This window comes from Sminthopsis crassicaudata, chromosome 1 (genome assembly GCF_048593235.1).
Source record: "Sminthopsis crassicaudata isolate SCR6 chromosome 1, ASM4859323v1, whole genome shotgun sequence".
In the NCBI taxonomy this organism is placed as follows: Eukaryota; Metazoa; Chordata; class Mammalia; order Dasyuromorphia; family Dasyuridae; genus Sminthopsis; species Sminthopsis crassicaudata.
Genome location: NC_133617.1, coordinates 41066391 through 41094185, shown reverse-complemented (window position 1 = coordinate 41094185; position 27795 = coordinate 41066391). Strand labels below are relative to the sequence as shown.

Below are 27795 nucleotides of genomic sequence, written 5' to 3'. Positions count from 1 at the left end.
CAATATTGAGTTTGACACCAGGGGTCTAGGAAATGGTCTTATTATTAGCTATTAGCCAAAAGCAACAATGGTCTGAGAAACCTAAATCAGAAGGAGGAAAAAACTGGCAAGAAGATGTGTTAAAAGACATGAATGGTATGGTTTGTCCAGGAACTAAGGATGAGGTTGTGTCAAGAGCACGTGAAGAGGTATTAGTAGGTATAGAAAGAAGAACATCCTCATTTGAGCAGAGTATGTATAGCAGAGCCCTTAAACCAAATGAAGAACCAGATGAGGGAATCTAGAAACAGATCACCTATTTGGCCCAGAGTGACAATGGATAGGTGATGGAGGATTTCATTTCTTTAGTCATCTGATGGATCTATCACCTTTCAAAAAACAATAGCAAATAATTTTTGATTTACCAAAATGGTAATTCCATCTTTCAAAAATAGGAGGAACCCACTTGGAGAAATACTGATCTGTATTTGATTTTCTCCAATATGGAAGAACTGATTTCTAATAAAAAATTATGAGAACTCTGGGGAGAACCTAGGCTGGTATTAGCTGATTGCAAACTGAATAAGGGTCAATATGATATCCCTGTTGATTGGAAGGACAGAGGGCAGAGCAGAAAACTCTTCCCATAACTTCTCTTTATAGATGGTTCAAAATGAGACAGTTCTTCATTTGCCACCAATGCTTCCAATGGGTAACACTTGCTACAAGCAGATGATAAAAAGTTTAGGATAATACCTTCATTTTGGCAAAAGTCCTTAACTTGGAGATTGAGAATTAAAAGAAAATGTCAAATGCAAAATTTACAGATTAGTTTCTTTCTTAATAAATATCCAGATTCTGATTAAGTAGAAATATAAAAAGGAACCAATTTTTAGTCAACTCTGGGCCAAATGGATGATCTGATATGGGTTTTTCAGACAGTGTCAGTCCAAGATCCTAGAGAATGCTTGTTCAATATACTGTAAAATATTTTGGCTTTTTGAGAGTTAGAGTGGGAGAGTCTAATGGATTACCTGAGTACTATGTTTTTGCTCATGTGCTCCCAAGAGCCATTTATGTGTCTTTTGAATTTTCTATAATAGGTGAAATAAAAGTTGTTATACCCATGATGCTCACTGTACACCTGACACACATACTGTACACTGAATGCCTTTCTGGGTGTTGAAAAACTTTGTTACCCACATTTTGGAGAAAATTCATCTCTGAAATTGAAGCCAAGCCAAAAGAGAGAAAATGACCCTATGAAAGTAAGGAGTGAGGATTAAACTTTATAGGCTGAGGGCTGTTGAAGGAACTTAAGTGCAGGTGATATTTCTATATTCCTCAAATAGGAAGGGTCTTCTTTATATCCAGTCAAGGAGAGCTTATTATAAGCATTGCTGAACAAGCTCTATACTGGATTAGATTTGAACTCTACATTCTCACTCAAAACTTTTGCAAAAAAAAAAAAAAAAAAAAAAAACAACCTACCAAAAAACTAAAACAAAAAACCCAGGGCACCAGCTCTGGGCCTGAGTTCAAATCTGATCTAAGACACTTAACACTTCCTAGCTCTGTGACCCTGGGCAAGTCGCTTAACCCCAATTATCTCGGGGGGAAAAAAACAATCTTCCCCAAATGTTTAACTTGTCAAGTACCAGCATTAAATTTCTAAATTATGAGAAAAGTTTAACTCTACTTACATTGGAATAGGTTCCTCCCAGTTTATGCCTAACTCCTGTGCAGTTAAGTATAGTTCCTTTTTTAGAAGCTTCGCCTGACTTGAATTTTCTTTATTATAGACAAGTAGCCAATTAGTCAATGGTTTAGGATTATTTAACTGTATTCTTTTGATTTCTTTTGACCATTCTGTACACTGGATAGATGTATCCTGGAAGGAGAGAAAAAGAGACTCAGAAGATAGATTTTGAGAAGTTAATTGTGCTTCACAAAAAGTTAAATTCCAATAAGTCAACATTTATTTTCATTATTTATTTATTAAGCTCCAGTATGTGTGCCGACAACCCAATGCTGAGGCCACTTATGAGACGCCAGGTCCACAATGTTGTGGCACTATGGCACCACCTAGTTGCTCAACAATTGTGCCAGAGGATACAGAGGGAATTGGGGGACACACAGAAAGCAAGAAAAGTCTCCTGGAGGAGGGGGCCCCTGGGATTAATTTTAAAGGGAGCTAAAACTTCTAAGATGATGAGAGAGTGGGAAAGCATTCAGATACAGGGGACAGGAGGGCTAAAAACAGGAAACGGAGTCCTGAATGATAAGTACAAAGCATAAAGTACATAAGCATAAAGCATAAGTACAAAGCACTGCTGTTCAGTGAGCCTGAGAGCATCCACTACAGAAGCCTTTGTTCTAGAGCCCTGGACCCTTGGAGTTTTTAGAACAGAGGAGCACCATGGTTAGAGCAAAGCTTAGGAAGATCCTTGATCCCTTTGCAACTAGGCATAGGAGAGACATCAATCTCATGCCCTAGATAACTACAATTGTCACTCCTATTTTAAGAAACCATCACTTTTATACATTCCTCTTATTTTTGATGAAGCAGCCAGGTGGCCTAGTAGTTAGAGTGCTGGGCTTGTTGTCCAAAGACCAGAGTTCAAATTTGACCTCAGGTACTCCTTAGCTGTGTGATCCTGGGCAATTCACTTATCCTATCAACCTCAATTTCCTCATCTGTAAGATGGGGATCCTAATAGCACCTTTTTTCTGCAGATTATTGTTAAGATCAAATGAAATAATATTTGCAAAGTGTTTTGCAAACCTTTAAGCACTATAGAAAAAAAAACACCAAACAAACTATAGTTTTGGTGATAAGTTAAATTCACTCATGCAGGAATACAGCAGGAAAACCAGTAAAAGAATAAGGTAAAACTTTTGCCCTCCTAATTACTTATATGAGTAAGTTCACTTTTGTTATACAAGTTTGCTTTGGACCAAAGTGAACTGAATATTTAAAAGGGGAAAAAAACAATTTAATTTAAGAAACTTACTCTGCTGCCTTCATTGAGTTTCTGTACTGGCAAAACTCTTCCAGTGAGAGATAATGATTGTTTTTCAAAGTCTAAACCCCATTCCTGAAGCTCTCTCTGGACATCAGCATTTCTGTCAAGTGAACAGTTATTTGAACATTGATAAATAAAATAATGGTGTAATATTCAGTAAGAAATACACCAGAATTAAGACAAACATCTCTTAACAAAAAATTGTAGGTGACACCTCTCAGATTTGAGATTCTCTAAAAAGTCACTTCAAGTTCTGACAAAGTTGTCAACACAAGACACACAGATAATCCAAGGTAGCTTTCTATCCCTCCTGTCTTTTGGGGCTGTCTCTAGCGACTTAATGACAGAGCTGAGAAACTGTTAAGAGTTTTTTCTCTACTACTACAGTTCTCCCCTACTACAGTTATCTGGTACAGAACCAGAAAGGTAAAAAGACTATGATATCTATACTATAGCTATCTAGCAAGATACATAAACACACAAACATAAAAAGTCATTTAGATGGAAGTAGGAAGATAGAAATCAGAAAAGATCTCATGTAAGAGGTGATAACTGAGTTAAAGCATGAAGGAAATCATGAATGGGTTTATCTGAACAATGCTGGTCATTTATGTTACTAAAGATGAGAATGAAAATCTGATAATACGAAAATCACCTATTATATTAGGGGTTCTTAAACTGAGACATGAGATTTTTTTTTAGTATTTTGAGAACTGTATTTCAATATAATTGATTTCCTCTTAAAGCTGCATTTTATTTTATGTATTTAAAATAAAGATTAGCAAAAGATGCTCATGACACAAAAAAGGTCATGACCCTAGAACAAAGAAACTCACCTGTGAATATTGTCGATGAGTTTTCCAAGTTCACTGTGTCTTCTTTCAGGTGACAACCTTGTACAATTAGCTATACCCTTGGTGATTCTATAATTCCTTCGCATTGAGCGTGTTAGACCTTTGTGATAAAGATATGGGATATTGTATTCAAACCAAGATCTAAGAATGCTTACTAAATTTTCTGGGCACACTGGGATACAGAAGCATCTCTCTGATAAAGCTGGACAGGGTTTCAAAGAGGATATGCTTAGAGATCTCAGAGGCCAGAGCACCAGAAGGAAAAGATGTTAAATGAAGAGGAAATGATGGGCAAGAAAGAAATGGATAAGTCATTCTGTCATCCCTCCAAAGAAAAGAAAATTACACAGTACCCGTGAGGTTACAGAGCTCAGGCATGAGCAGGGCAGGGCTTGGATATATCCCATCAGCCTTTTTCCGCTTAGGTAAGCTGACCAGGACTGGCTGCTCCAAGTCTGTGATCCTTGTTCTATATTGCTAGATAAGAAAAGAAAGGTTATCATCTTTAATCGTCACTTCTTCCAACAGTGAATAGAACAAAGGATCCCACCAGCTCAGGTACTTGAGCAGAAATTTTGCCTCAGTTATTCCTTCACTGTATGACCCTGAGAAGGTCCCTTCTTTCTCAGTCTCACTTTCTGCCTCCATAAAACACACACACACACACATATATATATATATATATATATATATGAATTCTATCAAATAGTCAAAGAAGAATAAGTCCAATAGTCTATAAGCTGTTGGCAATAATAGGAAATGAAAGAGCCCTTTTAGTCTCTATGATACAAATATGGTTTTGTTACCTAAACCAGGGAGAGACAAAGCAAGAAAAAAAAACCCTGCTACTAAATAATATCCTTAATGAACAATAATGCAAAATTTTTTTTTTAAAAATTTAGTAAATAAGCTACAAAAACATATTAGAAATATTGTACACTATGACCAAGTTGGCTTTATCCCAAAAGATTACAGATATAATAAATCATGTTGATCATATTAATATTTTAAATGATTCTATTAGTACATGCTGAATAGGGATTTGACCAAATCCAATGCTAGTTGTTTAAAAAAAGCCAAACATTATAAAGTAAAGGATAAGTGTGCCTTTTCTGAAGAGAGTAAATATCATCTAAAACCTAGAGCAAACATATGTAATGGAAAAAAAGTTAAATGACTTTTGATAAAGGATAAAAGATCAAAAGTAAAGCAAGAAAGCCAATTATTACCTCTACTATTTAATATAATCCTGGAAATGGTAGGTATAATAATACAAAGGGAATCATAAGAACAGAAAAAAGGAAAAAGAAAGAAAATATCACTTAAAAATAGTACATTGAGAAAATGCTAAGCAATCAAGACTCATGGGAGATAAGATGGTTACATTTGAATACATAAAATTAAAAAGTTTTTGCATTAACAACGTCAATGTGACTAAAATGAAAAGAAAAGCAGGAGACTGGAGAAGGTGAGAGGGAATCAGTTGATCTGAGAATCTTCTGCATAGAGATAATAAATGAATCCATGGGAGCTGATGAGAGCACTAAGTGAAATCATAGGAAGAAAAAAAAAAAAAACCAAGATGAGAAAGAGGCATAGGACAGTCTTAAGAGATAACCACTGAAGTTTTTTTTTTCGTTTGTTTTTTTTTGTTTTGTTTTGTTTTTCCCAATTGTGGACATTATCATTGGCTTGTCCCTCATGCTGCACATGCTCTCTTCCTCCTCATCCTGTTCCTGGCTTCTATAGGTGCCTTCAACTTTCAGTTCAACTCCCACTGCTTACAGGAAGTCTTTTTTGACTCTCCTGAATTCTAGTGCTTTTCCTCAGTGGTTTATCTCCAATTTGTCCTGTCTGTATTTTATTTCTATATAGTTGATTGCATATTGTCTTCCCCATTAAATTGTGAGCTCCTTGAAAGCAAGGGCTGTTTTTTACTATTCTCTATAAACTCGGAGCTTGGCACAGTGCCTGGCATATGGCAGGTGCTTAATAAATGTTTGTTGACAGACCCCAAACTCATGAATGTAGGGAACATAAGCCACCAAGATCAAAGTCCAGTCGAATTGAGGGGAAACTCACATACTTTTAAGTCTGAGATACCAATACCATAGTTGCTAAGTTTTTGAGGCAATTTGGTCACTGAATGACAACTCCCTCTAATCACCCTTATAAGCAGATAGCTCCATTTCATGTTTATAATGATGGGCTAAAACTATGGAGCTAAAAAATATAAAGAGAAAAAAATGACATATTGGATGAAGAGCTGGTCTTGGAGCCCAAAAGAGTCAGGTTCAAATCTTGCCTCTGACACATCCTGGCTATGTGACCCTGGGCAAATCACCTTGCCTCAACAATACTCCACGAAACTCTTAATGGTTATGGATTGCAGAGAAGGTATCTGTTTTGGAAGAGAGAGGGTTCTCATTGGTGAGCAATGAAATCACAGGAATGGTCCGTGTCTCTATCCAAATGTACCAACTCAGAGGTAGTATAAAGTAGCAGTAGTTGAGAGAGCTGGCCTTGAAATCAGGAAGTGCTGGGTTCAAATCCTGCTTTGAACACATGTAGACTGTGTAATCCTGAGCAAGTCACTGGTCCTTTAGTTATTCCTACTCTCTCCTCTTAACCCATCTCTAAACTCTAAAATTCAGAGCAGGAACCCAATTTGCATTGGTAGGGAGCTCCTCACAGGTCCAAGGAAAAAAAGAAAAATTAAGTGTTTGGGTATGTATGCATATATACATAGATAGATAGATAGATAGATAGATAGATAGATAGATAGATAGAGATATATGTATATATTTATCATATATATTTATTTTTCCCCAAGAGAGCACAAAATGTTCTAGTATCTGACTTTTGATCACATTCTTTCCCAAGCTTATTCTTGGCTGCCTAAATGCAAACGCCTAAAGAATATATTGTTTTGCTGCTTAAATGACTAGAGCTACTAGTCTCCAGTAGCTTCAGCTACTGACTCAAGTAAAGCCAACAAGTATGTACTAAGCAGTTGCTTTGTAAGGCCAGACACTGTACTAAGTGCTGGGAATATAAAGAAAGATTAAACCAAGAATACTCTAGATCTCATCTTCAAATTCTCTAGTTCTCATTCCTGAGGACAAAGGTCTTTGTTTGGCCCACTCTTCTTGAATAATGCATCTTCCATCACTCCCACTCCTCCTTTCCCTACTCCATTTCTCTTCTGTGCTTGTTGTCCTTTGTTTCTGATCAATGACACCATGTGATGATATCTTGACTTATTCCTGAATTGGATTGAAGTGAGGCAGACTCACAAACAGTCCTCGGCTTCAATCTTTCTTCTAGAGTCCTTGAAGTCCAGCGGTCAGGATGATTGGGGATGGCCTGAAACATCACCTTCTGAGCTACCCATACTCCCAGGGGAAAGTCTTTATGGGCTTGGGATAGCCACCAACAACAAATATGGCATCTCTCAATTATCCTCAAGCTAGTCTAGCCCATCTATTGAGCCCGTTTTGCCTGGGTCTGGCTTTTGCACTTGCTACAACCTCTTGGAGCCACAGGTGAGATCTGAGTGGCAGTTGGACACCAAAAGTGGATGGACACCTGAAAAGGACTCAACAGCCCTTCTTAACATCCCACAACCTCCATCTTTAAACAGAATTAGAATTTGGATGAAATGCCATGCTCTCTTCCAGCTTTTTTCTAATTAATGCCTACTCTCCCCTCAAAAAAAAAAAAAAAAAGCTATCAGATTTACCAAAAAGTATCCTATATAGAGGTATATCCACCAAATGGCTATCCTTGAACAATCTCATTCTGTAATTCAGCCTATTTCATATATTTCTACTATTTACAAGTCAAGTGATCCAAGCTGGCACCTGGTTGGGTGTCTTTCCAAAATGAACCACTCCAAGAATGCCCTCTAGGGCCTCCTCTCAAATTCTTTTACCAGTAACTCCCAAAAACCCATACCTAAAAGATACTTTCTAGATCAGGAGTTCGTAATCTGTTGGGTGTCCTGGACTCCATTCTGGTAAAATCCAGAGACTTGTCTGATGGTAGGTTTTTTATTTTTTTGTTTGTTTGTTATTCATAATTCACAACTTAATGAAATGCTAGATTTTAAGTAGAAAGTTGGTGAAAATAAAGATATAAAATTTTCAACATGTAAGTCTATAAACCTATTGAAACCTAACCATGGATAACATCTGCAAGAGTTGCCTGGTACACCGAACAGTAAGTTCAAATACGTAACTTGTCCAAGATCACATAGCCAATGACTCAGATAACAATGGAAATCTTCCCGATTTCAAGGCAGCTCTTTAAACATTATCTCAGAATTCATCTTAAGATAATAATTCTCAAGAGAATGGGAAACACTTAAACATGTTTAAGTATAACCCATGACATAGTACTATATGCAGGAGGCATTTAAAGGAAAAACAACAGAATATATTACATCAAAAATGATTGTCACTAATCTACAAATTCATATTTACAAAAGCAATTTCTAAAGCATCACTTATTTATAGGTAATTTGTAACTGATGACAAGGAAAAAAAGGTAATTCTACTGAAGGCATTTTGAAATTCTGCTACAACTGAAATATTTCAGAATAGAGAATAAAATCTTGAAAGTCAATTTTCTACCTTTCTATAGTAGTCTAAGAAGCTGATATCAGAGCCATCTTTTTTAAAGGTGCTTTGTGGAGTCTGATTCCAGTCAATGCCATCAACTCTGTATGTCCTATTATTGTGTCTGTGGAAGGAATACATTAGGAGATTTATGGCAATTTAATGCCTGAAGCTTTTCTACATGAAATAATATTTGGAAAAAATAAGTAACAGCTGACTAGTTCTCTAGGTTCAGAGCTCTGAGGGTGATGAGTGATTAAAGGTGAAACTCTAGGGTAATTTTTTTTTTTTTTTTGAGGCTGGGATTAAGTGACTTGCCCAAGGTCACACAGCTAGGAAGTGTTGTGTCTGAGACCACATTTGAACTCGGGTCCTCCTGAATTCAGGGCTGGTGCTCTATCCACTGCGCCACCTAGCTGCCCCTGTTTCTAGGGTAATTTTTTTTTTTTTTTTTAGGCGAAACTCTTTAAATATTCAGTTAATAAAACTAAAACTATACAATTTTAAAGTGAGTTGTAAATATACACATTTAACAGAACTAATAATGGGGCAGAAAATTCTGGAAAAGCTGTGTCCTAGATACAGCATAACAGCTATTTGTCAATTAACAAACACAGTCAGGGAAATAAATGACCCTCCTACAATGAGGCCATTTTCCCTTGCTGGAGTAGGGGTTGGGATAATGATTCACATATAAGCAGCTTTTACTGCTTTCCTCAGAATAATTCTGAGGAACAGGAGATAATCATCATTTCTTCCCTCCCCTCTTGGTATTCTTTTAATACCTTCTCCTACCTTGAGGACACTTAATAATACAGTGACATTAGGTGAAATATTTGTTTATTAATTTTTAAAAACTTGGAAAATAAAAAAGACTTACTTGGTATAAACAATTTGTCCTGCTATTTCCTTCCAAATTTCTTCTCGGGAAGTGGGTCTTGGAGATCTCTGAAATTTCCTTATGAGGTCTAAGACAGTATCATTTCGGACAACTTTATGAATTACATCAGTGCACAGCATAATGTCATTCTCATACTGAAGGATAGAGGTAATGAAACCTGGACAAATACTCAACCTGTCAGACCAAATAAAAATTGCCTTCTAAAACCGATGACTTTAGCAAATAGTAACCCCCATTACTAGTGTCATAGTAGCCTCACTAAAAAAATAAAATCACACACACACACACACACACACACACACACACACACACACACACACACAAATCAACATTTCGCTAAGAAAACATAAAAGAAACTTGGGGAGGGGAAGAATGCTATTAATGATAAAATTCATCAAAAATTTGGTTAAACATATAACTTATATGAAGACAATTATAATGTAATTTTAACAGAATGAGCTCTAAAAGTTCTACCCTGATGCTTTATTAGCATTGAGTCTTGGTTCTAGAAGACTCTACTAATGGTGTAAGATCGAGGAGGTTCAATCATGATGGAAATAATGTCCTGAGCAACAGATGTAAGATTTTCTCTTTTCTTCCCTCCTTCTCTCTCATTCCCTCCTTCCTTTCTTTTTTTTTTTAGTATCATTAATACTACTTCTTTTCTTCCTTCAATTCTATCCCAAAATTTAAAAAAAAAAACCTTCCCTTGGTTAACAAAAACACAAACAAAATGAATCCACATATTTGTTATACTAAAAATTATACATATACACTTCAATATTCACTAACTTCAATACAAAAGAGAGCAAAAGTGATATTGGAAACAAAGGAAAATATAGCATTAAAAAAAAAATCACAGAAGACTCATACCTTTCTATTATGAATACTTTCTTTGAGAAGTATTGGAAAGTACTGAGCAAGGGAAAGAACAATTACCAAAAATATTAAAATGGTTACATTTTAAATGACAGGCATTTGCTGCTTACTGATATAGAAATTATTTTCAAATCAATTCTTTCCACATATTGTCAGAAAACTGATTTTTTTTAGAACAAAAAAATCAATACCACACTAGAATAAAAATGAAAAGATGTAAAAATCAAGGCAACAAATTTAAGTATTCTGCTGAACCAAAAAAAAATCCAAAATTATTTTTAAAAGCATTTTCACAGATTATCACCATTGCCTAATGGTGTTTAACCAATGTAAATCAATTGTCACAAGGAAAAGATCAAAAGAACATAGACAAACACTTAATCTACTTGCCAAAAGGAAAGAACTGCCAACAGCAATCATGATTTAGAGTATAAAGTCATTTGTAAGATTTACAGAGCAAAATGGAAAAAAAAAAATAATAATAGCAAGCAGTGTTGCTTGATAAAATAGCAGTAAAGGAGAAAGTTTACAAAAACCTTGGCAACTAAGTCATCCCAAAGGCTTTTAAGACAAAATTGAATGAAGTGTAATAGAGAAGAGAAACAGTTCTGTGAAGTCTATTTTTAATCAACTCTTTTTGACAATAGCAAAATTGAAGAAAGTCACATTTCAATTGAAGATCACAAATTTGTGATGTTTACAAAGTTCATGAGACATAATTGCTGGGTAATTTAATAATTTTATTAATAAAGCTAGCATATTAATAATAAAGGTTAGTGCCACCCTTGAATGCCAAATTCCCCTTAGGCAATGAATTCACAGTTTATATTCCCTGGGAAGAGCAGGTATTCCTGAGGGTATCGATCAATTGACATTAACAATTAATGAGAAAAATAAACATTACAATCAAGGCTGGGCTATAGAAACATGAATTTCCATATCATCTGTCTGAGAAAAGGAAGAACCAACATTTTCCCAGATCTATCTGAGTAAATGCAACTAGCAAGAATCCATCCATTAGCCTAAACTGGACAAGGAAGGAGATGATGAAGTTCCCACCTTTGTTTTCTTCAATATCACTAAGACAAATGAAGAAAACAAAGAGGATGGTGGTATTGGATAGAATAGTTCTGAGGGCATTGAGAGATCACTCCCTCAAAGTATTTGAAGAAGACATTATTAAAAAACTCTTATAAAAAGTCTCAGACTATTTCCCCCCCAAAAAAAATGGAGGCTAAGAAATTATACACCCATCTCACTTACCTACTTTCCCCATCTTTACAACATTAAACTGCTGCTGCTTCGACTCTCATTCTTGCTCTCACTTGTGCTTGCTCTTACACTTATACAGACACACACACTCTCACCCTGACTCATTCAATGTAAAGGGTCAACTAAACCCACCATAACAAAGTAGTATACTACAATCAAATACCTCCAATTTTTCTCTTCTTACTTTTTCTTAAAATCTCTTGCTGACTTCAAACCTTATTCTACAAAAATTTCATAATCTAAGTTACAAATGATCTCAAATCCAATGGTCTTTTCTCAGTTCTAATTCTCCTTGACCTTTCTGTAGCTGCTGACAAGGTCATCCACCTATTCAATAAATTCCCAAGGCTCCCCATTGCCTCTTGGATCAAATACCAAATCCTCTGTTTGGGCTTTATGAGCCTGTCCCTCTCCTATATTTCTAGTCTTCTTATCTCTTACATGCACTCTCCAGTCCAGTGACATTGACCTCCTGACTGTTCCATGTACCAGACACTTCATTTTCTTGGCTCCTTGTCTTTTTATTGGCTATCCCTCATATCTGGAATGCTTTCCATCCTCATCTCTGCCTAGTAGCTTCCCAAGCTTCCTTTAAATCTCCATCTAAAATTCCCACCTTCTATGGAATATTATTGCTCTGTAAGAAATGACCAGTAGGACGAATACAGAGAGGTTTGGAAAGACTTACATCAACTAATGCTGAGTGAAATGAATAGAACCAGAAGATCGCTGTACACTTCAATGCTGTATGAAGATGTATTCTGATGGAAGTGGATATCTTCAACATAAAGAAGATCCAACTCACTTCCAGTTGATCAATGATGGACAGAAACAACTACACCCAGAGAAGGAACACTGGGAAGTGAATGTAAATTGTTAGCACTACTGTCTATCTACCCAGGTTACTTATACCTTCGGAATCTAATACTTAATGTGCAACAAGAAAATTGGATTTACACACATATATTGTATCTAGGTTATACTGTAACACATGTAAAATATATGGGGTTGCCTGTCATCTAGGGGAGGGAGTAGAGAGAGGGAGGGGATAATTTGGAAAAATGATTACAAGGGATAATGTTATAAAAAAATTACTCATGCATATATACTGTCAAAAAAAATTTTATAATAAAGTGACTGTTTTCAAAAAAAAAAAAAATTCCCACCTTCTACAGGAAGCTTTTCCTAAAGCCTTTTAATTCTAATGCTTTCCCTGTTATTTACTTCTTATTTACCCTATATTAGCTTGTTTGATGACAATACTACCTAAACTAATATATTTATTTAGTGCTATACCAAACTCACAAGAAACTATTTTACCAACCTAGAAAAAAATAACAACAAAATTCATCTGGAAGAACAAAAGGTCAAGAATTTTCAAGGTAATTAATGAAAAGAAAGCAAATGAAGGTGGCCTAGCTTTACCAGATCTAAAACTATATTATAAAGCAGCAGTCATCAAAACCATTTGGTACTGGCTAAGAAATAGAGTAGTCAATCAGTAGAATAGGTTAGGTTCACAGAACAAAATAATCACTGGCTATAACAATCTAGTATTTGACAAATCCAAAGGCCCCAGCTTTTGGGATAAGAACTCACTGTTTGACAAAAACTGCTGGAAAAATTGGAGCTGGTATGGCAGAAACTAGACATAGATTCACACCTATACCACAGTATACCAAGATAAGGTCGAAATGGGTTCATGATGTAGACATAAAGAATGAGATTATAAACAAATTAGAAGAACATAGGATTATTTACCTCTCAGATCTGTGGAAGAGAAAGGAATTTGTGACCAAAGAAGAACTAGAGATCATTATTGATCACAAAATAGACAACTTTGATTATATTAAGTTAAAAAGTTTTTGTATAATCAAAACTAATGCAGACAAGATAAGAAGGAAGAAATAAACTAGGAAAACATTTTTATATTCAAAGGTTCTGATAAAGGCCTCATTTCTAAAATATATAAAGAATTGACTCAAACCTATAAGAAATCAAGTCATTCTTCAATTGATAAATGGTCAAACGATATGAACAATTTTCAGATGAAGAAATTGAAACTATTTCTAGTCATATGAAAAGGTGCTCCAAATCACTATTGATTAGAGAAATACAAATTAAGAGAACTCTTATTTATAGAACACTATGCACCTGTCAGATTGGCTAAGATGACAAGAAAAGAATGACAATGTTGGAGGGGGCGTGGGAAAACTGGGACATTGGTACAGTGTTGGTGGTACTGTGAACGGATCCAACCATTCTGGAGAGCAATTTGGAACTATGCTCAAGAAGTTATCAAACTATGCATACCCTTTGACCCAGCAGTGTTACTACTGGGTTTATATCCCAAAGAGATCTTAAAAGAGGGAAAGGGACACACATGTGCAAAAATATCTGTGGCAGCCCTCTTTTTAGTGGTAAGAAACCGGAAACTGAGTGCATAACCATCAGTTGGGGAATTGCTGAATAAACTATGGTATATGAATGTTACAGAATATTATTGTTCTCTAAGAAACAATCAGCAGGATGATTTCAATGAGGCCTGGAGAGATTTACATGAACTGATGCTAAGTGGAGTGAGCAGAACCAGGAGATTATTGTACATAGCAACAGAAAAATTATATGACAATCAATTCTGACAGATGTGGCTTTCTTCAACAATGAGAGGATTCAAACCAGTTCCAATGTTCAATGAAGAGAGCCATCTACACCCAGAGAGAGGAATGTGGGAACTTAGTGTGGAGAACAAAATAACATTCTCACTCTGTTTGCTTGCCTTTTGTTTTCTCAGGTTTTTTTCTGACTTCATCTGATTTTTCTTGTGCAGCAAGATAACTGTATAAACATGTATACGTATATTGGATTTGATATATATTTTAACATATTTATCATGTATTAGACTACCTTCCAGCTAGAGGAGGGGTGAGGAAGAGGGGAAAATTTGGAACAGAAGGTTTTGCAAGGGTCAATTTTAGAAAAATTACCCATGCATATGTTTTCTAAATAAAAAGCTTTAATAAAAAATATAGCTTTTTTGTGCACATTAATTTGCTTGTTGTTCCATTAAATTGTGACTCCTTAAGGGCTGGAACTAATTTTTTTGCCATCTTTTGTACTGCTAGTGCTTTATCCCATCCTTGATACATAGCAGATACTTACTAAGTGCTTACTGATGGGTTTTAACTAAATGCCTCAATGGAACACTGGCTCTGAAAGTCAGAAGGACTCAAGTTCAAATGTAGCCTCAGCTGTGAGACCCTGATAAAGTCACTTAACTTTAATTTCCTTGCCAAAAAAAGTAAATATTTACTATTACATAAATTCATTTGTAGATTTGAAATATCATATAAAATACCATTAGGGTATACTTCATAAGAGTAAACAAAGCAAGAAAAATCCCATGAAAAATGAAATTAAGAAAAATAACAAAACTTCAGGGGGAAAAGGAGAAATATGTACTCATATTCCACATCTCATTAAAGCATTATAATAAAGCCATAATTGTTAAAGCCACCTAGTATAAGATGAAAAAAGCAAGAATTTCAATATAAGAGATTAAGTAATCAAGAGCTAGATCAAAAGCATTTAATAAATCAGGTATTTAAAAATCCAAGATCAAAGTAAGGAATGATGAATTAGTTAGTAAAATATTGTTTGGAAAATTGGATGGCAGTATGTTGAAAAAAATCCTTATTAGATTAGTATCTCACAACATATATAACATTCAATTTTGACTAATATTCTATTATATTATATTTTATGATTTTCATTTACCCAAATTTGTTTTGATTATAAAAAGATAAATTCTCAAGTTTATAACAAATAGAAGTTAAAGGAAGTGAAAGGTCCATGATCAATGAATTTTTACACTAAAATCAATAAATTTAAAATAAGAAAGAAAAAGACTCATTTTTGACTAGTCTAATTATATCTATTTTGAGTACATTTTTAAGTATCAAATTTTTTCCCCACAAATATCTGTAGTAAAACTTTCTTTACTATTCTGATTAAAAATTAACTTTGTGATGAATAAATATTAGACACTGTCTCCTAAAAGAAAAAAGAGCTCAGTTTCCTGTAATAATTATATTCTTTTAGAAAACTGAGCCAATCAATCCCCAGCTGATATTGTAGCATTTAATATAATGATAACTATAACATATAAAATATCATAATTTGAAAGATTTTAAACTCCTTTTTTGCTTAGAAAATATGAAGTGTTCTATTTTGTTAAATGCTATATAGTTATCTGTTCCTGTTATACAAACCCTAAATCTCTCAAGTCTTCTGTTCCATTGTAAATGTCATAAAAATTGCGCCCAATTTGTACAAGCTTCATTATATTCAAAAGCCTAGAAGTTAAAAACACAAAAGTTTTATTATTTTTATTTGCTCTGCTTTATTTCCAAGATGAAATTGAGATCAACTGATTAAACTGAGACAACATTGTGTTTTGCAAAAATAAAAGTGCTGTAGAAATGCTATCATTTATTATATATATAATTGTTATTGTATATAAAGTGCTATATAAACCTTATATGATTATAGAAGTGCTAGCTTATGATGTCTACTACCTCCCCCTCTCAAAATAAGACCCAATAATAGTTATCATTTATATATCTACTTCACAAAAGTAATTTCATTTGATCCTTACAACAATCCTGGGAGATAGATACTATTAAAATAGGGATAATAATATCCTCCAACCAGCAGGGTTGTTGTGACAATTGTAAAGCACTTAGTTCAGTGCTTAGTACCTAGCAGGCATTTGATAAATGTTTTACTCTTTCCCCCCTTCTATCATGATTATACGCATTTTACGGTTAGGAAACCAAGAAAGACAGAGGTAAAGTAACTTAATGAAGGACTTTGAGGCATTTTGAACTTAGCTTTCCAAGTCTAAGACAGAAGAACCCTGTTTTTACCTAAATCTGTCTTTCTACTAGCAACTGGCTCAGTGCTCTGTAGAAAGGAGGTAGGTTATGCTTATTACTCATCTACCCAGCACTTTCAACGTTGATTCTATGAAATTGCTGATTAAATTCAGGCTCTATAAAGCAGGAAATCAGAGCAATTATACTTTGTCTCTATTAAATATACCTAAAAAGTATCTTCTTCCAGAGCTATCTTCCTTCCCATGAAATTATTGAGATAAAGAGGAAGCTGACATCTACACTGAGAATAAACAGCCTGTAAAATCTTTTACCACCCCTACATGTCTGGATTTCAAAAATCACAAAGGATTGCAAACATGCCTTCAATTTCACTAATGTTTACGATACCTAATGGTGCAATGTTCTGAGTTCCAAGAAAGTAAAAAGAATCAAACAAACCTTTTGAAAATAATATTGTAAAACTGTAAGCAAGCTGATGAATTAGGTAGAAGTTCATTTGTTAAAGTGATAGTTATCCTCACATTCTCTCCACTGTGTGTCTGACTAAATACTTCAGTAACCTGAAAAAATAATAAAAAACATGCTTAATAGATAATCAAAATGAAAAAATCACAATAACGCAAACAGTAAAGCAGAACTATGAAGTCAATTTTTTTTTCTGAGATGCTCCCAAGAAGTAGAGTCCTTTTTCCCCCATAACTAGTCTGGATTTACAAGCATTTTAGAGTCAGCCTTGGGGCAAATTTAATAGTCTATTAAAAGTTATTTTCATTAAAAAATAAATTGCCTTGATAGCTAAACCCAGTAATAGAAACTTAAAAAGAAAAAAAAATCAATTATACAGTTTAGCTTTCTAAAATGCACCTCAAAGAAATGTTTAATGAAAGAACTGGTGATGTCTAGTTTAGAAATGCTTCTACTTTGAATTTGGGGGATGAAGAATGATACCAAAGAACATACCTAAATTTCAGTAATCGTATGTATATCCAGAATGTAATCAGCCATGTAAACATAAGTTTGGGGTGATGATGAGGAAGAGGAAGAGGAGATTGTTTCTAAACTGTCATCGACTTAGGGAACCTTCTGATGAGAAAATTCCCTCTTTCTGAAGATAAGTACCTTCTCTGCAGCTTAGTCTTAGAGACACTTAAAAGGCTACTGACTTAGAAATTAGTAAGGTTAGGAAACCTGGTTTTATACTTATACCATTTTCCCCCAAAATTATATGTTAGAAAATAGTAGAGAAATTCTTACTAATGACATTCCTGAAAAAAAGTCTAACATCTAAAAGCTATCTGTTGTTGAGATTTTTTTAGTCATTTATGACTCTCTATGACCCCATTTAGGGTTTTCTGGCCAACTTTGCCATTTCCTTCTATGGCTTATTTCACAGATGAGGAAACTGAGGCAAACAAGGTTAAGTGACCAGGGTGACATGGCTAAGATAGATCTGAGGCCAGCTATGAACTCACAGAGCTGCTATTTATTTACCACATCAGCTTAAACTGCTCAAATATGGACTGTCCTTCAAAAGTGAGATCTTAGAAAGCAAAATACACAGGAAAGTTCTTCAAAATATAAGTACAAGATATAACCAGGCTTACTATTTATGTGATGCAATCACTGTCAGAAATGATATGAACTCTAATCAATGACAACCTTATAACACACAAAGGGAAACTACATTTCAGGGACTTTTATCTTGTCAGCATGACTAAAGCTTGCTTAAACTACTAAATCAGCAAGGATCCTGCAGGATAAGGAACCTTTCCAGGCCCTGAGCAGGTGCACTAAAAATACTCTTGCCCTACAAATTACCTTTGTGACCAAAGCACCCTCCTTATCTTGTATTAATGTATCCCATTTCCTATGTCCTTATCATGTAGTTCCTATCATGTAGACATGAGTTTGTTCTCAACTAGGACTCCCAATTCCTCTCTAACTCTGTATATTTGCCCTCTCTCTCTCTTTGGTTCTCACATAGCCCATGCACCCTTAAAGAAATAAAGGATTCCTTGTGGCTATAATAAAACCTTTTGAGTTTTTCACATTCTGAACTGCTCTTCTAGAACCTGTGCTTCATCACTATCACAGTACTTTGCCCATACTAGGTAATTAATAAGATTTGTTGTACAAATCAGATACAGGGGGAAATGATGGAAAATTATTGCCTAAAGTAATGTAGTACCTTTATTGCAAAGAACTTTTATTCAAATTTGCATGTGCTAACATAAGTATAGGAGTTTAAATCAATCAACAATAATTTATTAAGACTACCAATCCTGTTAGGTTATGGAGGATACAAAAACAGTGACAAAGAAAACAATAAGTATTCCTGAATTTTAATCTAAATTAAATAAAAACCTTTGGAAGCCACCTTAAAACTGACTACACCACTACTTCATATTATATTTATATTTTATCACTATTAGCAACTGCAGTGACTGAACCACATTTTCTTTAAAAGCCTAAAGCTGTAAAGCCAATCAAAAATATGATTTCACCTTCTTTTGTAGCTTATGGCATGAAAATAATATTGTACCATCAAAAGAATAGCGTTTTCCTAGGAGTTGTTTGTGTGTATCAAGTAAAACTGAACGGAGTCTTTTGGAATCCATCTGTGGGTTGAAGTCAACATGGTATTGGTACAATGCCCACTGGGGAAGAGATGTCAGCCGGAAATGATTTGTCTTCAAGTGGACTACTGTCCCTGAAGTACCTGAAAGATTGAGTCAGATTTGACAGCTTGTGAGACATCAAGTCTATTTCTTATTCTCCATCATTTCTAATCTAACTGGACATCTTTCTAAGACTCAAGGCTAAAAAATGGCACAAAAAAGCAGAGAAATTCTTAGGACAAAACCTGATTCTTAAGGACACTAATCTAAAAGTCATTTGAATGGATATAAAAATATGCCTTTAGTAGTATATGAACCTAGTCGGAGGTCTAATTTAGTAGTATCAAAAGACTTATGAAAATCTCAGATCTGCAAAAGATTTTTTAAGAACTACATGTTTCAAAGTTTGACTTAGGCCAAATCAGCTGTAAAATAGCAAACTGGTTTATTTTTCTCTGGCACATATTTTAAATGTGCTGTCTAAACAGTCAGCCTTCTTTCACAAAATGTCAGAGAATGATATCTCAGCTGACAGTCTTGCATTTCTTAAGTGTTTACTAAGAGAAAGGTACTGTGCTAAGCACTGATAGATTAGACAAACACAAGCAACCTACACAGTCTTTACCTCAAGAAGCTTATGTTCTAATGGAGGAAGTTCATAGACAGTGAGGAGGCATGAATAGAAATAGAAAAGGGAATAGAAATATAGCAGCATAGTTTGTTAAAATGGTGTGATGCTCTAGTTATGGTCAAAATAAAGGTGAAAATTCCCTATCAAAGCCAGTCTTTAAAGCAAAATCTCAAAGTAGTAACACTAATTAAAATTACTTTACATTATAAAAACAAAGAAACAAAAAAGCACACTCTTACAAATTAATCCTACTTTTTAAAAAATCAAATTCCTTTAAAGGAAAAACCTCTTCGGAGAAAAAACATTTCTAAAAATGAGTGAGACAACTCATTTAAAGGGCGATATTTGATACAGCCAGGATCAAGAACAAAGGGATATTCCTTTGGTTAATCATAATACTTGAGTCATGTGGATTTCAGGTTTAAAACAAACAGTAGAAATTCTGTTTCCATATGACAGATGGGGGGTAAGGACAAATAATGGCCTAACTCTTCTAGTATGTTCTCATATTAAACAATAAAATCGATTAGGGTTAGATGCTTGACTTGTGACTTAATTGAAATAGAAATCCTCATTAGTAGGTGGAAAAATTCCTCCCTTTATACATCCAGGCAGGAAATCTTCTCAGTACTTTACAATCCTACTATCAGGGTTAACTGGTTAGCCCTAAGTTAAGTGTCTTGCTCAGGGCCAGATATTATGTGGCAAGGATTGAATCCAAGTATGTTGGCTTCAAAGTCAGCTCTCTATCTACTATACTATACAATCTCTAATAAAACTTAACTAAGAAAAAAAGACTTAACTAGAAAGAAAAAATAGATTAGACAAAGTAAAAAGGGGACTTGGATTTTGCCCACTATTTACTGAGTACTAGAGAAAAGAGATAATACCGTACTCCTGAGAAAAGGACATACCTCTTTTGCACTCTATGAAATGATGTAGTTTTTCCCTAGTATTCACACCAATATCGTGTAAATTCTTTCTACTAGATTGTTTCTTCTGTGATGGCTCCTTTGATCTTGCTGAAACTTGACTTTCTTCTGTTTGCAAAAAATAAAGTCAAACATTTGCCAATATATAAACCTGTATTATAATAACATGTGTTCTTATGGCACTTTGTAAAAAGAAACAATCCCTTATTGTTAAGGAAAAGTAGTAAAAGCAAGTAACCAATAAATCAGTTAATAGACATTTATTAAGTGCCCAGTGTGTGTTAGGCATTGTGCTAGTAGCTAAGCATACAAATAAAAACAAAACAAAACAAAACAAAACAAAAAAAAAAGTCCCTGCCCTCAAGAAGCTTATATTTTAATAGGAGAAACAAAATTTCATAGAGATGATTGAGAGAGGTAGAGATCTAGGTCAAGAATTCTTTAGCCACAGCAACTCAAAGTTTCTGAGAGGGAATGTAGAGGGAACAGGAGTTGAAATTCCACAGTTGAGACTGACTCCAAGCATTGTTATACTAATACTGCTAGAAAATTCAGTGGATAGAACACTGGCCTGGAGTCAGGAAAGCTGTTGTTCAGTCATTTCTCAATCATGTCTGACTCTTTGTGACCTCATTTGGGGTTTTCTTGGCAAAGACACTTGCTATTTCCTTCTCTAGCTAATTTTATAGATGAGGAAACTGAGGCAAAAAGGGTAAAATGCTTTGCCCAGAGTTACACAGCTTAGTAAACATTTGAGGTCACATTTTAACTCAGGTTCCCGAATCCAAGGATAGCATTCTATATGCTGAGCCATCTCCCACCTTCTTTTTAAGGATTTAAAGGATTTAATCCCTTTTAAGGATTTAAAGGAGGTCCCAGACCAAAAGATTTGGAAACCACCTCTCTAGTCACATTCTTCATACTAGAGATGACTGAAAGGAGGCATTCCAGAGCAGATAACTCAGAGGTTGTAAACTGATGTCAGGACATCGGTAATGGCTTAAATATAAATAGATCAGGAGATCACACAATGAAGAATAAGCCCAAAAAGAATAAAGCACATACAGAGAAAGGGATTAATGAAAGATTATCATCAGATAATAGATTTTTGGGTCAAAAAAGTGGAACACTTGTTGATGAGATGAAATCTAAAATGGAACCATCACTACATATAGCTGAAGAGGAGTTGAGAAATAGATCATGGTATGGTCAAATATGAAAGAATTGGAGATTAGGATGTTTGAGGGAACAGCAACATGAATGAATGTTGAAGTCCCCCAGTGTAATGTAAGAGTTAGAAAGGTAAAGGAGACAGCACGGTAGATGCTAAATTCCTAGAGAAAGGAAGTAGAACAATCTGGGGACCAGGACAATCGCCACTATGATCTGTATTTCAATGATAAATCTTGATAGTGAATTTTAAAGGAAGATAACTTGCTGAGGAGCCTCAGACATCAAAGAAAAAAGGATAGAATTTGCAATGGGAAGCAAGGACAACTTTGCTGCCTCTGCAGCACCAACATGGGGATGGGAGAGTTGAAAGGGGTTATAAAAGTAAAAGAAGGGATGGTCAGAGCAGGAAAGGATGGCTAGAATTCCAGATCATGTGGGAAACCTGGCTTCTATGAATTGTTAGATGATAAAAGGACTAAAAGAAGAAGAGTTCTAAAATGAAGGAAAATTTTGTTAGTTACAGAATGTACTGTGAAAGAGGCAGAGAGAACTAGATTAATGACTTAATCACCAAATCCATGCTAACTCAGTTTTCATTCTTCATGAACTTTTTGATATTTTTGACACAACTGATGTTCCATCTCTTCCCTTGGCTTTAGGGACATCACATTCTCCTTGTTCTCCCTCTATTTCTCTCATCACATTTCCTATCTCCCAGATCTGCTCCTTAGGTGTCATGACCTTAAAAAAAAAAAATCAATCTTTCTGCACCTCAGTATTTTTATCTGTAAAAGGAAAGATCTAGACTACACCATTTTTAAAGTCTATGATCATTCTCTAGCTCCTTAATCTCTTCCTGATTTTTTAATATGAGTATTTTCCAGCATGTTTATGGACTTCCTTTTTCAGTCATAGGATTGTAGATGGGGCAAATAAATGTCTGACAATTAAATTTAAAATAGCACAGGATCACAGATTAAAGCTGGAAGAGACCATATCATTGAATCCAATTTCTCATTTTACAGATTAGGAAGCTAAGCTGTCAGGGAGGTTAGGTGACTTTCCCAAGATGACAATATATGTTAAAAATATTATTCAGACCCAGATATCCTTGACTCAATTGCTTTATCCATTGTGGCATAAGATCTTCAAATATCACTTCTACAAAGATAATGATAAATGTTGGAGAGGATGTGGGAAAACTCGGACAATGATTCATCGTTGGTGAAGTTGTGAACTGATCCAAACATTCTGGAGAGCAATTTGGAACTATGCCCAAAGAGTTATCAAACTGTATATACCCTTTGATCTAACAGTCTCTCTACTGGATCTGTAGATTATAAAAAAGGGAAAAGAACCCACATGTGCAAAAATATTTGTAGCAGCCCATTTTGTAGTGGCAAGGAAATGGAGACCAAATATATGCCCATAAATTGGGGTAAGGCTGAATAAGTTATAGTGAATGAATGTAATGAAATATTATTGTTCTATAAGAAATGATTAGCAGGAGGATTTCAGAAAGGCCTGGAGAGACTTACATGAACTGATGCTGAGTGAAATGAGTAGAATCAAGAGAACATTGTATAAAGCAACAACAAGATTATGTGATGATCAACTGTAATGGGCTTGGCTCTTTTCAAAAATGAGGTGATTCAAGCCAATTCCAACAGACTTGTGATAGTGCCACCTGCATCCAGAGAAAGGACTATCAGGTTGAATGTGGATCACAACATAGTATTATCACTTTTTTGTTTTTGTTTGCTTGCTTGGTTTTTTGTCACTTTTTTCCCTTTCTGATCTGATTTTTCTTGTGTAGTATGATATAGAAATATGTTTAGAAGAATTATACGCTTAATCTATATTGGATTACTAGGGGTGAGAGGAGAAAAAATATGGAACACAAGGTTTTGCAAGGGTCAAGGCTGAAAACTATCTTTGCACATATTTTGAAAAAAGGAAAAAAGAAAAAAAATATTACTTCTATGAAGGTGACTTCAAAAAATTCTCTAGAAACTATTTCTGAAATTAGGGTTAAAATTTTCATCTGCTTAAAGGACATCTTACTTGATATGCTATTGTTATCTCAAATGAACTTGTGCAAAATCTATATTTTTCCTTTACTCCTCTCCCTCCCAAAAATCCTTCTTCCTTTCTTGCCTTTACTATGTCAGTAGTATCTAATGCCCAATGTTTAAGATCTCTTTGATCTTCCTTTCTCATTTATATTCAACTAAAATCAATTTATTTTAATATATATTAAAATGTCTTACATTTACTACTTCTGTATTGATGACTCTCCCATTATGGATTAAAGACTCATTATTGCTGGTCTGTACTATTTCAATGGTCTCTTAAATATCTCTCTGTCTCCATTCAACTTTCAATTTTGATTTCACAATATTAATCTTCCTAATTCATAGGCCTAGTAATTTCACTTTTCTAGGTAGGTTCTTCTTTGATTCCTATTGCTTGCCAAATAAAGCTGAAATGCTATTGCTTGGGATTTGAAATGCTCTCAACAATATGGTGGCATCTTAGTTTATAGCTTGTTATTCTCCCTGCTGTGGTCTACAGTATAGTCAATCCAAGCTAATCTTTCCTCTTAAAGTTCCATTGGTTTTCCTGCTCTGCTTGATGATTCCTATGGGTGAAAAATGGGAACCATATTTATTTCACAACATCTTGATTGGTTAGCCATAGCAATTCCCAAATCCTCTGCTAGTCTAAAGTTCTCATTCACTGTTGTAATAACTATTTCTTATCCTTAAATATAAACCATCTTATCTACCTCATTGTGGCTACCTCAACTTTATCGTTCCTTCTCTAAAAAGATCAATGATGTCATGTCTTAACTTGCTTGATTACAGGGAGACAGAGCTATGCAAAGTTGACAACCTCACTCTCTCCTCTAGAAATTCTGAATCACTTAGAGGTTTTGCTGCCTTTAAGCTAACTACATGTCAGAAGAAATCTAGATATCAAATAATATTATAATAGAAAACTCTAATACAAGATAAGAGAAAGGAAGATATATCTGGATAGCATAAGTAATATAGATTTAATAAGAACAATTTCCATCCATGATTCTACTGATGTTCTACTTTCAAAAGCATAGAAATGACAATTTAAAAATCACCAGTTTAAATTACTTCAAGTTTCTCTTATACTTGTTATTATCATGCTCTATCTTTTAAGACAATTTTCCCCAATTAAACACATTTATCAGATGCCTGTATGCAAGATAATGTACTAAATAGCAGGGATGAAAGACAAATGAAATAGTCATTGCCTTAAAGGAACTTATTCTGCTGGATGAAAACAACTTATATACAGATAAATAAATTAAATATATATATACATATACATATATATATATGAATGTTATATATTATGTATGAATTAATATGGTGATAAGGAAATAAGAAATGGCCTTTTGTAAAAGGCATAGAATTTGAGCTAAGCCTTGAAGAGAGTATAGCTTGTGCAAAGGCTTAAAATCCAGAATGGAGTGTATAGGGAAATAGGAAGTAGGATATTCTGACTATAAAGTAGGGGACATGGTAGACCGTGACACAAAACTAATCTGGACTAGTACCAGACTGTGAAAAGCTTTAAATGCAGACAAGAACATGTGTTTTTACCCTAACATTAAGAGATCTACAGTTTCTTGAACAGGGGAGTGAAATAATCCAACTTGGAGTCATGCTTCAGGAATAAGTTGGCAACTGTGTAGATGATGGACTGGGAGAGAATAAAGAATAGAAGCAGTTAAAATATTTAAGAGGATGTTGTAGTTCAAGTGAGAGATCATAAAGATCTGAACTAAAGGTGGTAGCTAGGTGAATAGAGTGAATATAACAGATTTGAAATTCAATGGAATCTGGAAATGAATTGAATGGGCAGGAGCTAATGCATGTGAAGAAGTTTTAAGAAGAGTCCCTTTTTTGAACCTGGGAAACTGGTGCCTCCAAGGATATTTAGGGAGTAGAACAAATTTAGGGCAGAAGCTAATGAGTTCTGCTTTGGACATGTTGAATTTGATAAACCAAAAAGATAAAAGAGTGGAGATACCAGACATATAACATACAGTTGCTGTGAGGCTAGAGCTAATGAGAAAAATGTGTGTTGGATATGGAGAATGGGGAGGCATCTACATAGAGATGACAATCAAACCCATGAGTGCTTATGTGATGAAGAGATACAAAGAGAGAAAAGATGGCCCACTGCTAAGTACTAAGGTATCCCCACACATTTAAAAAAGGACTGAATCTAGAAGCCAGATTCAGAAGGAATTGTTAGTATTTAAGAGAAGAATCTGATGGGAAAACAAACTCTATTATGCTTTTATAACCCCATAACTGACCCCAATCTATCTTTTTACCCTCAATAGGCTTTCCCATTCCCAAACCATTCACTCTGATTTAGCTAGAATGGCCTTCTCTCCGCTCTTTGCACAGAGATATTAGATCTCCTGCCTCCTTGCTTCTGCCTTTGGCATCTCCTACTCCTGGAATGGGCTATTCCCTCTCTTTCTTTAAGATATAGCTCAACTTCCATCTTCTATATGAAACCTTTCCCGATCCTTCACATTGCTAGTGCCTTCCTTTTCAAACTACTAGTTCTATTCAACTACTTAGCACATATTTGTATTTATCCACTTTCTACATATATACAGCATAAAGCTACAACACTTTATGCTGTATATGTTTATAAGTTCATTGCAAGTAAAGATTGTTTCTTTGGGCTTTTATCCCCAAGTCTTGTAAACTTCCAACATAACAAATGCATACAAAGTACCTGTGATTGAAACAAGAGAGAATGGGGATACAAGAAAACCTAAAGAGAATGAACATTTGGTAATAGGGCAAGGACATTAGAATCTCCTTCAAAAAGGAAGCTGACATCAATAGTGTATTAGAAAAAAAGTTAGTTATAGTAATAAGGAAAAAAAGAAATTGATGGTATTAGAATATTCAGTGAGGAAACAAACTATCATTTTTTGCAGAAGATTTGATAAAGAATTCTAGGGAATCAACTAAAATAAACCCTTAGAAAACATCAGCACTTCCATATATTACCAATAAAATCCAGCAAAAAGAGAAAGAAATTCCACTTAAAATAATTGTAGACAATATAAAATATTAAGAGTCCACCTACTAAGATAAGCCCACAAACTATGTGATCAAAATTACAAAATATTTTTCACAAAAGTAAAAATAGATGTAAACAACTAGAGAAATTATTTATGGGTTGGCCAAGTCAATATAATAAAATGACAATTCTACCTACCCTATTCAATGCTATATCAAACTACCAAAAATTATTTTACATAGCTAGAAAAATGATTCATCTAGAAAAACAAAAGGTCAAGAATATCAATGGAAAGCAATGAAAAAAGTAAAGGAAGATTGCATAGCCATACCAGATCTAAAAACTTTTGTACAAAGTAGTAATCATCAAAATAATATACTAGCTAAGAAACAGAAAGGAAGAACAGCAGAAAAGATTAGGTATACTATATACATGATAGTAAACAACTATGATAATACAGTGTTTAATAATCCCTAAAAATCAAAGCTTTTGGTACAAGAACTCACAATCTGACCAAAACCACTGGGAAAACTGGAAAGTAGTTTGGCACAATCTAGGCTTAGGCCAGCATCTCAATCATATTCCAAGATAAGGTCAAAATGAACAAAAGATTTAAATGTAAAGATTGATATTAAAAGCAAATTAGGGGAACATGGAAAATTTTACCTGTCAAGTCTATGGAAATGAGAAAACTTTATGTTCACACAAGAAAGGATTATAGGAAATAAAATGGGTAATTTTGATTACATCAAATTTAAAAGTTTTTGTACAGACTAATCCAATACAACCAAGATTAGAAGGAAAAACCTGGGGACAAATTTACAAATTTATGTTTCTCTGATAAAGTCTTATTTCTCATATTCTTATGAAGTTGTCTTGATTCTTTATATATTTAAGTGATTCTCCAATTGAAATTGGGTCA

At 34.5% G+C, this 27795-nt stretch overlaps 1 protein-coding gene across 2 annotated transcripts in view; it reads right to left on the bottom strand.

Moving 5' to 3' along the window:
* LOC141560814 (piwi-like protein 1) overlaps window positions 1-27795 on the bottom strand; it is a 58645-nt gene that overhangs the window by 27147 nt on the left and 3703 nt on the right. For both annotated transcript variants that reach the window (XM_074299565.1, XM_074299573.1), the window contains exons 4-13: window positions 20592-20717; window positions 18933-19147; window positions 16867-16988; window positions 15802-15885; window positions 9359-9553; window positions 8494-8602; window positions 4213-4336; window positions 3842-3959; window positions 2994-3105; window positions 1683-1870 (exon numbers count right to left, since the gene is read on the bottom strand). In XM_074299565.1, the coding sequence (XP_074155666.1) occupies window positions 1683-1870; window positions 2994-3105; window positions 3842-3959; window positions 4213-4336; window positions 8494-8602; window positions 9359-9553; window positions 15802-15885; window positions 16867-16988; window positions 18933-19147; window positions 20592-20717 (1393 nt within the window). The remainder of the gene's footprint in view (window positions 1-1682; window positions 1871-2993; window positions 3106-3841; window positions 3960-4212; window positions 4337-8493; window positions 8603-9358; window positions 9554-15801; window positions 15886-16866; window positions 16989-18932; window positions 19148-20591; window positions 20718-27795) is intronic.